This window comes from Triplophysa dalaica, chromosome 25 (genome assembly GCF_015846415.1).
Source record: "Triplophysa dalaica isolate WHDGS20190420 chromosome 25, ASM1584641v1, whole genome shotgun sequence".
Taxonomy (NCBI): Eukaryota; Metazoa; Chordata; class Actinopteri; order Cypriniformes; family Nemacheilidae; genus Triplophysa; species Triplophysa dalaica.
Genome location: NC_079566.1, coordinates 15,393,954 through 15,408,990, shown reverse-complemented (window position 1 = coordinate 15,408,990; position 15,037 = coordinate 15,393,954). Strand labels below are relative to the sequence as shown.

General features: G+C 37.3%; 1 protein-coding gene across 2 annotated transcripts in view; it reads right to left on the bottom strand.

Annotated features, from left to right (window-relative positions):
- Positions 1-15,037, bottom strand: part of rapgef5a (Rap guanine nucleotide exchange factor (GEF) 5a) — a 37,556-nt gene that overhangs the window by 12,831 nt on the left and 9,688 nt on the right. Inside the window, exons 5-11 of one of the 2 annotated variants that reach the window (XM_056741535.1) lie at positions 14,730-14,892; positions 10,499-10,580; positions 9,760-9,808; positions 9,225-9,301; positions 6,303-6,431; positions 1,029-1,159; positions 470-570 (exon numbers count right to left, since the gene is read on the bottom strand). In XM_056741535.1, coding sequence (XP_056597513.1) covers positions 470-570; positions 1,029-1,159; positions 6,303-6,431; positions 9,225-9,301; positions 9,760-9,808; positions 10,499-10,580; positions 14,730-14,892 — 732 coding nt within the window. The remainder of the gene's footprint in view (positions 1-469; positions 571-1,028; positions 1,160-6,302; positions 6,432-9,224; positions 9,302-9,759; positions 9,809-10,498; positions 10,581-14,729; positions 14,893-15,037) is intronic. The other variant, XM_056741536.1, reaches the window with a different exon arrangement.

The following is a 15,037-nucleotide window of genomic DNA, read 5'->3' as shown; positions in this document are numbered from 1 at the left end:
GCAGAATTGTATCTGGCGTAAACTAAATGAATTGATATTTAACATGAATAATATTTTCATTTTGCTTCTCAAGTCAATTTATTTTGACAGAAAATTGTGTAAATATTTGCACTGGAAAACAAGATAAAAATAACAAATATTGCTTTTGTACAAATGTAATGTAATGTCTTAAGCTTTCAATACTTTGCATTAATTTTTATTTAATCCCCTAATTTCCAATAAAGTTTTACATTTCCCATAATACCAAAGTGAGACGCACCAATCGCAGAAGCCACTGTTGCCATGGAGATAAAGACATGCAGCAACAGAGCTCAACAGTCTCCGTCCACTCCCGTGAAGCATTGATGATTCATAATAAAGAAACTCTTCATGAATTTATTTTATTCTAATTATTATTATCAAGGCGAGTCCACTGTGACGGTCAAAAAATAAAACGACAGGTGAGATGGGGGGTTTATGGGTCACTCACCCGCCTCTTTCCCCTCCGCTGCCCCCTGATGCTCATCCGGACGCAGATCACTCAACAGATGCTCCAGGATCTTGTGGGGCGTCCCGGACACCACCACGTACCTGTCAGACAGAGCAGATGAAGAAGAATCGGATGGATAATCATCGTCAGTGGAAGAACACGTGCAGTTACTCCATCGCTGTCCGTTTAAAACATAACCATCATCATCTTCCTCATCATCAATGTATGGAAAATAAGGAATATTAAAGGTGGAGATTTCATCCTCGTCCTCCAGACTGCTGCTGTATTCCCAATCGTCATCATCCTCTTCTTCTTCTACTAACGGGACGGGTCTGAGTTTGTCCCCGTTCATTCCAGAACCTCACATGTCCGCTGTGTCATGCCCGCCATGCCCGACAAACTCACAACAACCTACAAACACTTCGATCAAGATACAAAACTCCTGAAAGTGTTATGAGGAAACTAAAGGTGTGAGAGAGAGAGAGAGACACTCACAGATAGCAGGACAGCAACGTCATTAAAAGGGGAGGGGTTTGGTAAGGGGGCGGGGCTTGCTCACCTTTTATCAGCGTCCTCGTCTTTGATTCCCGCGGTTTGTGGAGAGGAAGGATCCGCCGGGACTCTCTGGAGAACCAACACGTCCTGACCCCTCTCCTTCAGACAGACCCGCACCACGCCCTCGCCCGGACCCTGAGGGGACACGATCCCATGACACATTAGACATGACAAACACGCCGCATTCCTCTCGTATTAGCAATCCTATCACACTTTGTGGACATTGCACAGGATGTCTTGAATCATCCGCTCTTTCATTCAGTTCAATTAAATCCGCTTCTTTATGAGAGAACAAAAAAATAAAAATGCAATGCTCACAGCTGTCCAACTCTGAAAAGGAACCAAACCAAAGTGAAGTGCCAAAAAAAGTCCATAAATGACTCATGAGTTCTAAAAAACGAACAAAGTCACATACTAGAAATAATGTTTAATCTCTAAAAGGGAATCTGCATCTGTGAACACTTTTTTTGGCACTTGAAAACTTTGTTTAAAATGTAAATAATGACATAAAAAGAGTTCAACGCCAACAGGAATATATATCATAAGTGTTAGATATTCAATACAAAAATCAATCATTGAATACTTGAAAAACAGCAATTATATTAATTGTCCCTATTGGAAGTGACTTTAAACTATTTAACAAATAAATATTTGTTGGAGGATGAAATTAAAACTTATCCAGTTTAAAAACGGATAAATCACATCATGTGTTTCTAACACCCACCCTTTGACAATCTGAACACAACCAGACAAGTTTCTGCTTGAATCATAATCACACGTCTAATATGTGAGGTTAATAATCTCTCTCTCTCTCTCTCTCTCTCTCTCTCTCTCTTTCTCTCTCTCTCTGTGTGTTTATCTCTCCCATTCGTACTGCCAAAGCATTTGCAGCTGGGCTGTGTACAAATAGTGCAAAAACTATAGTAATAAATTCAAATAAAGTGTGATGTATGCAGTGCAACTTGAAGATATGATAATATATAGAAACAGAAATAGAGTATAGTTTAAACAAAGATTTACAAAAGCAAATTATAGATATAAGTAGTCTCTCTCTCTCTCTTTCTCTCTCTCTCTCGCTCTCTCTTTCTCTCTCTCTTAATATAAAAAGAAGGAAATACGCAGTGCATTTTGGTTATTTACTCTACATTTAGTCAAAATTAAACAACACCAAACAATAAAATATCAATACATGATCTATACACCTGTATTTGCCAATGAAGACTCTAAAACTAGCACTCTAAACAATTGACATGTCTTTAAGTGTGTGTGAATGCATGTGTGTGTGTGTGATGTCAGACAGGTCTAAACTGCAGGGTTTGAAAAAGATGAAAGACAGAAAAAGGATTAAAAATACTTGAAATTTCAGACACACACAGGTGTGAAACACACATTCAAAAGCCCCACACACACACACACAAACTGCACATCACACGTCTCTCTGTTATCTCAACGCAGTCAAATGAAATCTGATGTTTCACGCTGTTTTTTATTTCAAAAGTTAAGCCATGTTTGAGTGCAGTATGCAGGAGTGAACTCAGTCTACGTGATGTATATGTGCGAACGTAACCCATATAAAAGGCAAAATTTCGAATGAAGTTTCATTAATGCTGTCTTGTTTCAGAACAGATGTTGTCCATTGAGCACTCCGTCATGCGTGTGTCTTCCGACATGTGTCACATGACTCATTCACTCACTAATGACCACCTTTACAGATGAATAAGATCAGAGGCTCCGCCCACGCGTGCTGTATGTCTGGGTCGAGTGGGCGGAGTCAGACAGGTAACAGCCTGTTTTCATGATCAAAGCACCTACACCTGCAAATATGTGTTTGACAATGTTTAACACTTTAACGCTGCCTTCATGTGCTCTCGGAAATTCAATAATTCCCACTTCAACCCGGAAGAATCGTCTGGATTTAGTTACGTGAAAAGTACTTAGTAACAATTAAAACATCAATGTAACTAATGATGTTGCAGGATTAAAACATGAGTATCTGCTTACATTAAAAGAGACCGTTCCATAATATCCAATAAACAGGAAGATTTACAACCTCTGGTTGACTGAAGGATGCTGGGAGTCAGCTGTCAATCACTGACCGTCACATACAGCCGGGACGGAAACAGATGGATTATCTGGATTCAAACAGACAGATACATAATGTCCAGGACAGACTGACCCTTGACAGGGGAATAAACTCTGACGCAAAGACCCACTTGGGTTCTCTGTTACTTAAAGTTCACAGTCCCAAAAAAACTCTAACATCCCAAAAATAGCACAAACTGACCACAAATAAGTCAGACCGGAACAAACATAGAAGGTTTCCCAAACATTCCCAAAAACGTCTCAAAACAAACGCCGCTATCAGGAGTCTCCGCCTTTCAAACTTCAGTCTGGTGGAAACATCAATAAGATCGTACTGTAGTTATGTAATACTACGGACAAAAAACACAAATCTATGAACACACAAACCCCTAATGATGCTGGGAAAAAAATGTTGGCGATGCAGATGATAACAAATGGTTTTATCTGCTGCCACCATATTTCTCTCGACCCCTTCCAACATCAACACGAGACTCTCGGGGGAATTACTGTGCCAGAGAATTGATGTAAAAACACAACAACACAAAAATCACCCGTCAGTTTCGCTCATGCATTGATGTCTCTTATAAAACTGACCCTGACGAAAGCCGTATGTACACAAAAATCAATAAAATATCAAAAACAATCTGCACTGCAATGTTTCGCTGGCTGGAGTCTCACAGCGTTACGTAACAACCAAAGAAGTGAAGTGAGTTCTGCAGGAAAACAATAATAAATGTGTTTCTTTCATTTTAAAATCATACGACTCTTGCGTATTGATATTATATATGACACACATAAATGGATACACAATTCTGATGTGAGATGAAATTATTTCGATCTCTGAGTCATTACAGAGACATTTAACCGCAGAAGAAACACACAACATCAGAACTGTGGAACACAAAAAGATATTTTGAGAAATGTCTCAATGGTTTTGTGTTCACACAATGGACGTCAATGGAGTTCAGTGTTGTTCGGTTATCGACATTCTTCAAAATATCTTCTCTTGTGTTCTGCAGAAGAAAGAAAGTCGTGCGCAAATTATGAATTTCTACTTTTTGGGTGAACTATCCTAAAATATGGTTGACATTTCATGATATCTGAAAGCTGTCTAGAACCCGAGACAAACCTCAGTCGTCTCTAACGTTTCTTTATGTAACAACCAACCGTGACATTTCTTTTCCAAAAATGCTCAATTTTAAACATCAAACTGAAAATTTGACTCAAGTGATGTATTACCAGCTCTAAACCTGAAACTGGAGCACACGAGCATCACTGTTTATAATATAGACAAGCATAACTAATGCTTAAATAACGCTTCATGTGTTTCACAGAATAAAGACGAAGAATAATTCTTTGCTGAAAAAGAACGAAGCAGAACTTTCACTTTGAGTCCATCAGTTTGGTCTGCATTAGCTATAATGTGTTCTCAGATCAGAGGTGTGTGTTTTAGCGGTGGTCTCACCCTGTCCCACCCTGTGCTGAGAGTCAAGGGTCAGTGTTCTTTCTCACACTGGGTGGAGAGATCCAGTAAGTTCCTGACGTAAACCAGTCAGCAAAGAGGAAAGAAGAGAGAGAGTTTTAATGGAGTTACAACAGGAAGCACCGAGCGTTCCCTTCCTGTGTTTCTGCACATACAGCGACAGTGTGTGTGTGTCTGTGTGTGCCTGTCATTGTGTGTGTGTATGTGTGTGTGTCTGCTTCTGCGTCTGTGTGTGTGTGTGTGTGTGTGTGTAATGTTTCCAAAATCAAGGCACAAAGTTGAACAGAAAACCTTTGTGTTCCTGGAAAGACAAACAATAATATATGTATAACACATACAACACACAAAGCCCACCTAAAGTCACAAACACCTCTAGATCCACGAACAAGATCCAAAAAGGAAATTATGTAACTCTGGAAAAAATGTGATTGCAAAAAGCTGCAAATGGATCTTTTTAGGAAATAGATGGACGGATGAATGTCTTAAAGCGTCTCCAGATATGACCCGGCTTACGTAAGGCCTCTAGAGTCTGGGATAAAGCCACATGGCCACATACAGGAAAAAGAAACAATGCAACATCTTCATCCAACTCAAACATTTGCTTTATTGCGTCATTTCTGCTGGTCTAATCAGAGACGACTGCGATTGATAACTTAGAAAAGTAACATGTCATATATTTATTGTCGACTTATCGTGTTACTTTTACTTTCATGTATTTGGCAGACGCTTTTTTTGTTACCTGAGATTTGGACTCACAACCTTTGTGATGCTAACACAATGCTCTATCAACATCCACGCCGTCGCCACGGCAGCCACAAAACACCAGTGAAGGACGAATCAATGACTCCTCCATCTTTGAGGAACTAGGTATTTTCATCATATGGACGGTTCAACCCTGAAATCTCTAGTGCAGCATTTCTAAGCCAAACAAGACATGCAATGATCAATAATGGGTCACTATTTGAGTAAACTGACTAAACTCAGGTAGACGTGAGCAGAAACCAACAGGATTCAACTGCCACAACAAGTATTTTCAGTAAGTCAAAAAATGAATCTTCAACCCTGTTGCAGATTTGCAGAAATGAACGGCAAACTGTGTTTCTCAGCCCTGAGGAGGTAAATCACAGAGACATTACAGCGTATGAGAGACATTAGTCATGAGAAATGAACTCTTTCAGAATCCCTGAACGCTCGCGAGATGCTCCAACACAGAGAGAGAGAGAGAGAGAGACATGACAAACAGAGCTGAATCCTCATAGACGCTGTCCAAACATGTCCAGCCACGCTCAGGTAACAATATAATTTACATTCTAGAGTAAAATACTCACATAACAACATAGAGAGAAAAATGTGCCAATCACGATATTCAAATTTACAGTTAAAATAAAAAAATACAGATTAGATCTCTGTGATATCAGATTTCAAAGATGAAAGATGAAGAGCAAATGGAAAGTTTTGTTTAAGTCTCATCTACATCTCAGATATTTCTCCTTTGAAAAAGAGTCAGACATCTCACAAATGTGTCAGAGATGTCAACACTGTGAGCTCAGATTTGTCAGATCTGCCATCAAAACTCAATATTATTGAAGAACTCAATATGAACTCAAACGTTTCCCGGGAACGTCTTCTGCTGGACTCACCTGACCTCATACTCTGACCCATGCCCTGCTGTTCCCATAGCAACTGCAACTAACATTGTGACCTTTGACTTACCTGTGCAGAACGATCCGGCAGCCTGTAGTTCTGGTTCTGAAGAAAGCGGTATCCGTCTTTAGCCAGCCGCTGGACCATCTCCATCCGTGAGAAGTCATCCGGAGCTCGGAGAGCACAGACGCCCGCCTGCTGCAGCACCGGAGGCAAAGAGAACAAATACTTCAATCCACAACCCCACGACATCACACACAGTCAGACGCACACGAGTCCAGACGTGTGGGTTTGAGAATTACTGTGTGTGAGTGAAGCGGTCCGATCCCTCATTCATTCTGATAGTCCTTCAAACTCTGAAACGGTCCACCTGAATGTGTGTCATTCTTCTGTATGAAACTCTAAACGTGTGTGTGAGAAAGAGATGGGTGTGTCTGTGTAGCTCCGCCCACAAAGAGGCGGGAAGTCAGACAGCATCTGAGAGAGAATGATATCTTTTTACTATTAAATTGATTTCCATTGTTTTTTATTATTTTAACCCTGTATTCTTTTTCTATACTTTTTCATCTTTTATCTCTTTGTTTACTTTTTAAATTTTAATAAATAGTTGGATATTGTTTTTCTGTACTTTAAACAGAGTTATTATAGTTTAGTTTTTAGTTTTATTAATATTTTAAATTAGCTTTCATTTTAAGATTTTATTATTCATTTACATTTTGTTACATTTAAAGCAAATTTTTTATGTGCATTTGTCATTTTATTATTTATTTGTTTATTTTGTTTGTTGCTATATAAGATTCTTTTTATTTTATTTTTTGTTTATTATGAAAATTTTAGTCTTTTAAACTTATTTCAGATTTATTTCTAAGGCAACATTTCAATTTCTTATTTATTTTGCGTTTAACAATCATTTTTCGCACAATATTTGTTCTGATTTCAATACACATCAAAGTTTTCGTTGTTTTAATTTTAGTGAAGTAAATAACCTTGAATATAAATACTTTACATTTCAATCAATATATAGATACTATATACTGTATATATTTGAAATACAAATTAAAGAGAGAAAAGGTTGAGAGTTTTGTTTTGTTTTTCTTATTCAGTGTTTTTGTTACTGATGTTAAAAAGTCTCTCTGTAAGTCGCTTTGGATAAAAGCATCTGCTAAATGACTAAATGTAAAAATATTTTTAAAGCATGTAAATAAAATCACATTTCGCTCAATTTCAATCATTAGATAAATCAAATAAATTTACAATGAACGGTTCTCTGTCATACATCACTAATCCAGAAACACACATGTGCACTAATCTAAAGCAGATAAACACACACACACACAAGAGTTGGGTCTGTGTGTGTTATCGGCTGTCCGCTCTCTCTGTTTATTTACTCTGTGCTGTGTTTGGATTGGCACAGAGAGTTTTCTCTGCGTTAACCCACAATCTCAAAACACACAGAACCCTCCCAGACCACCAAAACACACACAAAATCACACCATTCATAACCTATCTCCAACTCGTGAATATGTCATGATAAACTGGAGTAAAACTGACACTGATGATCAAACACACACCACATCAGCGGGATGAGCCCATATTAGACCCCAACAGAGATGACCAGATTTAACCTAAAAACCATCATTACTTACAGAGTCACAGTGATGTGAACAAACCAGTAATCTGAAGTATCACAACTCATTCAGCACAGGAATAAAACTACACAAATTTCAAACCACGAGAGTTACATGTAAATGTTAAAAACCCTTCAGAACACCTCAGTAACCGCATACAGACGGATTCATCGGATGAACTTGAAGTTACCGTCCAGTCTGCGTCTTTTTATTGGTCTGGCTAGTGGGTAATAATATAACTATTTATATTTTATTAAATTAATTGTAATATTAATTAATATTCATATTTTATGCTATATTCGTTGTATAATTATTTTTTATTATTAAATAGTTTGTCGAATGGGTCTTGTAACACATTTAAATTTACCCAAGTAAACTTACCCAAGGTTTACATCTGAAAAGAACATTGCTGTTTTATTTAGAAAATGTCAAATGTATATAATTTTATACTATTCAATTTTTATATTATATTATTCAATATACAGACTGAAAGAGAGAGAGATGGACGGACGGATTGTTGCTTTCGTCTTCATTTGTTGCAAGTACACACAACCCTGCCAATAAAGTACCGTTAAAATGAAATAGAAAATTGAACCGAGAGAGCAAAAAAGTAAAGAAAGAGAGAAAGAGAGAGAAAGAGAGAAAGAAGGAGAGAGAGAGAGAGAGAGAGAGAGAGAGGGTCAGGGCTGTTATTACCTTCACTTTAATGAGTGTGTAATGATGGTCTGGACTCTGGGCGGATGTTAACCACAGAGGAGAACTAATCTGATCCTGTACCGCTTCACTAAACTCACTCACAAACACACACGTGCACTAACACACACACACACAAACATACACGAACGCATACACACAGGTGTACACACTCAACAACAAACCATCAAAGAGTCCCACATCATTTCCTGTCCCTTGTACACCAACTTCCTCCTGAACAACAACACGCTGTCCTCGCTCTGTTACACAAGACCATTAGAGTGTTATTCTGAGATCAAACTGCTGAATCTTTTAGATCTCGAGGAAACCACTTCCCTCGTTTGAAGATGAAGAGAGACCTCCACTACCACTTACTGATACCCACCCACCCGCTCTTCTCTCTGCCCTCTCTCTCTCTCTCTCTTTCACTCCCTCTCTCTCTCTCTCTCTCTCTCTCTCTCTCCCCTCTCTCTCTCTCTTTCTCTCTCTCTCTCTCTCTCTCTCTCTCTCTCTCTGTCTCTCTCTCTCTCTCTCTCTCTCTCTCAGTGATGTGTGTTAGTTTTTTTCTAATTGATAATGAACGACTGCTTATACAGTAGCAGCGTTATGGTGTGCATTTTAAGGTTTGAGTTCTGAGATGCTTTCTGTACATTTGTGTGCGTTTGTTTACCTTGCTTTTGTCTTCGGTGGGTTTCGGGGGGTCTGGTGAAGCACAGTCTGATGCCTCTGAGCTCTCATCTTCTGACACTACAGTTACCAACACAAACAAACAATAGCAATGAAACCAAAAAAGCAATGATGCCTCGACCGTACTATCAATTATGCAAAAACATTCATCTTTTAAATGTTGGCAAAAGTAGTTTTCCTACAATGAACAAATTTGCATTTCAGAACTCAAAATCCTTTATTGAAAGTTAGCTGCAATAAAAAAAAACGGAAATCACTACAATTACTGAAGTGCTTAAATATTCAAACATCTTATTTGATTTTTTTTATATTTATATATATATTTTTTTTATTTAATATAACAGTTATAGCTTCTGAATGGAGAAGTGTACATATTCAAATCTAAGGAACCCAAATACCCCATCCCTACCCTCAGGTTCCCCCAAACAAGAAGAGCGAGATAAATAATAAATAAATAAAAATAAATAAATAAATAAAAAATTAAATAAACACAAGTTAAATGTATACATATATCTTACTTGATTTCTTTGCTTTTCTCGCAAGAGCAGCAGCCAGTTCATTCTGTACCTGCGGAAACCATACACTGTTTTAATTTAAAGATGAAAATAACGGCATATTAGAAAACATTTAAAACATTACATTACACTCCATGTGTTCGGGTATGAACAGATCTCATATTAAATCACATGATTTGACTGCATGAACATCTCCAGAGGCCATTTAATGCATTTAATCAGATTGTTAAGAAAGTAAATAGGAAACGGGGATTTAACTTTTCCAATTTTCCCGAATCACTCTTAAAACAGATTTAGAGTCTCAAACAAGATGAGACTCAAGAGATATCAGACAACAGATGTGCAGTTTGAAACTTAAATATTACAATTATCTGTATGTTTTTCCACATTTGAATATATTTCCAATGCATTACTGGGACATATTTTCTAAAGATTTTCTCAAAAACAAAAATATGAAAATGTTACTCACTCATATCAAATTAATTATATCAGAACTGAGAATAACGACAATTAATTATAGAAATGTCCATGTTTATGATCATTTTCATCACTTCTCCAGACAGGGACATTGAGGTTTTCTGTAAGTTAAATGGATGTTGTCTCTGTCCACTGGTGTCGTGTGATGGATGATATTCTGTCAGACTGGAGTGAATCTTTACACACTCCAGAGGACATGAAGACACAGATCTGTCACATGGGTCACTGCTCGTACAAACACACACAAACACACACACACACTTACTGTAGACGTGAGTCTCTCGAGTGCTTTCATCTGAAGGATCTCACCGCAGATATCTCGCTTTCTGTCGGGATCTTCCTCTGGCCTGTCAAAGACACACGAACACACACTTGATAAACTGCTTTTATGACAATGAATGAGTGACATATACTGCACATGGCACTTATACAGTATATAAATAAAACCCAAAGGATCAATGAAACAGATGATGTGTTTGCAGTCAGGCTCTGAAATGATTAATCACGATTAATCGCGTCCAGAATAAATGTTTGTGCTTACAGTATGTGTGTGTATGCAGTGCATATTTATTTTTGTTTATAAACACAAAAGCAAATTAAGAAAAATATAAAATTGATAAGCATTTATAAATATAATATAAATATAAAAATAAATATAAAAATATAAATACACGTAAATATATCCTAAATATTTATACATGTATTTGTGTATAATACAAAATTAAAGCACAAGCTTTTATTCTGGATGCAACTAATCCTGATAAATCCTTTGACAGCCCTAGTATGGAGTAAAACATTTAAGATCAATATTTATAAAGATAAGATCGTTGTTTGACTGTTTAGCGTCCACGAGTGATCTTGAAAATAAAAACACCTTTAATGCATTATGTAATAATTGAATCATGATTCATTTCATTCTGCCAAAAGTTAAGACGTCACTCTCAAATGTCATTTTTCATCCTTCATTAGACTGGAAATAGAAGATTTATGAGTGCATTGTGGGAAACATTTCAGCAGTTGCATTCAAAGAATTGAGACTTGAATATAGCAAATATTGAATTAAAAGTCACACATATCTCCCTATTGATCTCAACAACGTCTCAGGTGTGTCTCTTCAATCATTTTACTCTCGATGCACTTGATGTCCCTCAAGTATTGTCTTATTTTTGTCTTTTTTTCCTCACGAGTAATTTTGAAAAAAGAAAAATATATATTTACATGGTACAACACTAAAAAATTCATTAAGTGCCAGACTCAGAGGCCTCTGAGAAATGAAACTGTCCTCAGGGTTTACTCGTCAGAAAATGTACATTCTGTGGAAAGTATGAACACTACACAAGTATATAGTAAAACACACACAACACAAAGAAAAGGCTTTAAACCCTCAGATGTCTTCTGCCCCCTACTGACCGTGTACTGCATTACATGCGAACTAAAAGATGTGCAGATTGACACAAACATTACTAAATAAAACATTCACATAAAATATTTTTTATTACATGAACAAAAATAATACCTCAGGTCAAGGGAACACCTTTGGGTCAAAGGGTCTTCAATGGTACTTTAGTTTAGTTTTAGCAAAAAACCTTTTTATCGACGACATATCAAAGGCTCTGTAGAATTTTAAAATTAAATATACGACAAACATAAATCGCCGATGAATTAGAATCAAATCCAGACAATTCTAATAATCTGGGACGCTCTGCTACACGTGTAGAGGAAAACCAGCATCACATCCCATCATTTCACAGTGAGTTTAATCTGGGCCAGTTTTGAGAGAGTTTGAGAAGTGGGTTAAAGTTTCTTCAGCTGTCACTTCATCATCTCACACACTGAGACTGACTTTCATCTCTCGCTCCGTCTCCATCAAATACAGAAGATGAAGAGATGTGTAATGGCGGCGACTTCACTACACGAGTCAGACACGCCCTCTAAAGACAACACAACACACACACACACACTGAAGTACACACTCGGGCAAATGTCAACACACATACGCAAATCTGAGCTCATTCAGCCCATTCAAGTTTAACCAGAGCTGAAGATAAAATTGAAATCATATGCAAATGAACAGTGAAGAGTGTGAAGAGTGTGAAGAGTGAGTGTGTGTGTGTGTGTGTGTGTGTGTGGTTAAAATGATGGCTGTTTCCAAACAATCTTGGCCGTCGGCACCTTTAGCTTCAGGGTTTCTCATTCTGTTCACGAGCAACACAAGTCACTGTAAACACACATTCACGCACCACAAGATGACATATACACACACACAAAATATATACTGCATGAAATATTTTTGATTTGAAATGTTGTTCTCAGGTTTTTGTTTCATGGTACATGTTCTGTCTTGAGTTGATGGCACGGTTATATGCAATTTGGCTTAAAACAAGCGTCACGTGATGTTTCTAGCTCAAATGTTGTTTAACTCTGATGTGAATGTGACAAACCTATTTCTGAAATCACATTCTCGTCAAACAACAGAAGAGAAAGATCTTGATCATTTTCTCTTAATCATTTCCTGTTAATAAAGTCTCAATCGTCTGTGTCTCAGATATTTCTCCTGAGAAAAAGAGTCAGAAATATCATCAGAGTTTGAGAAGAGATGAACTGAGACACATCGTCAAGTCCGCCATCAAAAGTCAATATTATTGAAGTTCTCGATATGAACCCGAACATTTCTCATCACTTATTTAACATCTTCCATCTACGTTCATTATCACCCCCACACTCATCAATTAGACTCTCATTTCATTTGTTCTTTATTTCTCGAAACAATTTCAGAAAAGCCATCTGAGTGTTTCTTGGAAGGAGTCGTGTGTGAAGATCTCATTTCTGTTGTGAAACCCTCTCTGCTGTGTGTGCGATGAAACCCGGAGGCGAAGAGATTCTGGCTGATCGAGGTCGGCTCCGTGAAGCCGAACGGAATGGAGCAACCCACTGTCGGGTGTCGCCGAGGCCGAGCTGTGTCACTTCCAATTCTGTCGAGAGGGAAAAAAACACTGGCGTGGACACGGAACGCCATCCCGTGTTCACCTTCCTGAAAATGACATCCACTGTCTGTTCAAATTGAATCTGGCTGTTCACAACTCGCTGAGATATCGAGTCACCGCTAACAAAACAACCGGCAGAAATCTCAAATCTCCCAGCAGATCCATCACATGACGGACTGATCTCGTTCACTTTCTTCACACACGCTTCTCTCAAACTGTGAATTATTCAGTATCACAAAGAACAAAATCATCTCTCATCAAAATATTTCGAAACAACACACGTGTTCTGCCATTTAGATTTTCTTAACATGATGGTTCACAATATCCTTTTGCATAGGAAAGAAATAACCATACAGATATGTAAATGAATATGTAAGCCGTCACATAACAAACAGTTTTATTTCCTCAAAGCGGTGTAATAGAGGAAAACACAACAAAGATCATGAGAGGAAACAAAAGAGATGAATCCAAATCAGCTGTGAGACCACACGACAAAAATGACAATTATAACATATATATAGTTTGTGAAATAGCATGTAGTATGCAACCGTTTTTATAATATAAGTATGATAAATGGTTACCACATGACCTCATATATTCACCTCACATTTAGTACAAGTATTAATTTATTTAGTATTTTAATGTATGGAAACAACCCTTATAAAAAATAGAAATTTGTTCAAGTGTGCTATTAGAATACTAGCACACTTGCATAAAAACCTAAAGTATAGTAAGTCTCTTTATATGTCTAAAAAAATACTTCAAATTACACTTTCTTAAAAGTATCTTTTACATAATCTTTTGAGAGAGGTACACTTTTAAACACGGTGATGTATTCTAAGTAAGCTTAGCTTGTGGTTGCACTTTTAGTTAATTTTTTTCACATAATTTACTTCTTAAAAAAAATTTTTCATATAAATAGTAAAGTATAAGTATGATGTTTAGTTCACTTAACAAAAACCTAGAAATATATTAGCAGCATAAAAACTTCCAAACTACTAGTTTGCTGAGATTCTATACCTCAAAGTGTTCTTTATAAACTAATAAACTATCAGTATCAGTATCCATATAAGTGTAGTTGGGGGACAAATGAATAACTTGGTGTCCACTTTAGTACGAAGTATTATTGACGCTGCACACTTGCAAGTATTGTATATACTAGTACATTGGTATTGGTATACTTGCTACTTAAGTATACATAAAAATACTTGACATATACTTAAGTAATAAAATGAACTTGAAGTACAGTATACTTATTTTTTGTAAAGGGAAAATTTGGTTTCAACATTTGGCAGTCCGATGAAATCAAGAAAGAAAAGAACTGAGAAGAAAATCTAGCAATACTGCATCTGATGTATCACAACACTGAAGACGAAAGTTGACTGCAGTGCATTGTGGGATACAGCATTGCATGCAGTGTGCTCTGGTTGTCTAATGCATATGATCATGTTTTCCTTCACACATATGTGCAGTACACATACTACACGTGAGTGTGTGTGTGTGTGTACTCACGGACTGACGACTCTGAACTGGACGTATGGTACGATCTGAAGAAGAAGACGCACTCCATTCTGCCATTCCTCCTCATTTCTGAACTCACAGCCCTGAGCGTCACACTCCTCAAACGAGAACTGATAATATGTGTTTGAGTCTTCAAACACAACCCGATGGTCCACTGCAGGAGAGCCAGAAAGTGTGTGAATACACAACAACTCATGGGGATTTGTGTCACCGTGGGGACCAAAATTGAGGTCCTCACGGGCAGAATAGCTTCTAAATTCGTACAGAACGTTATTTTTGGAAAATCTAAAAATGCAAGA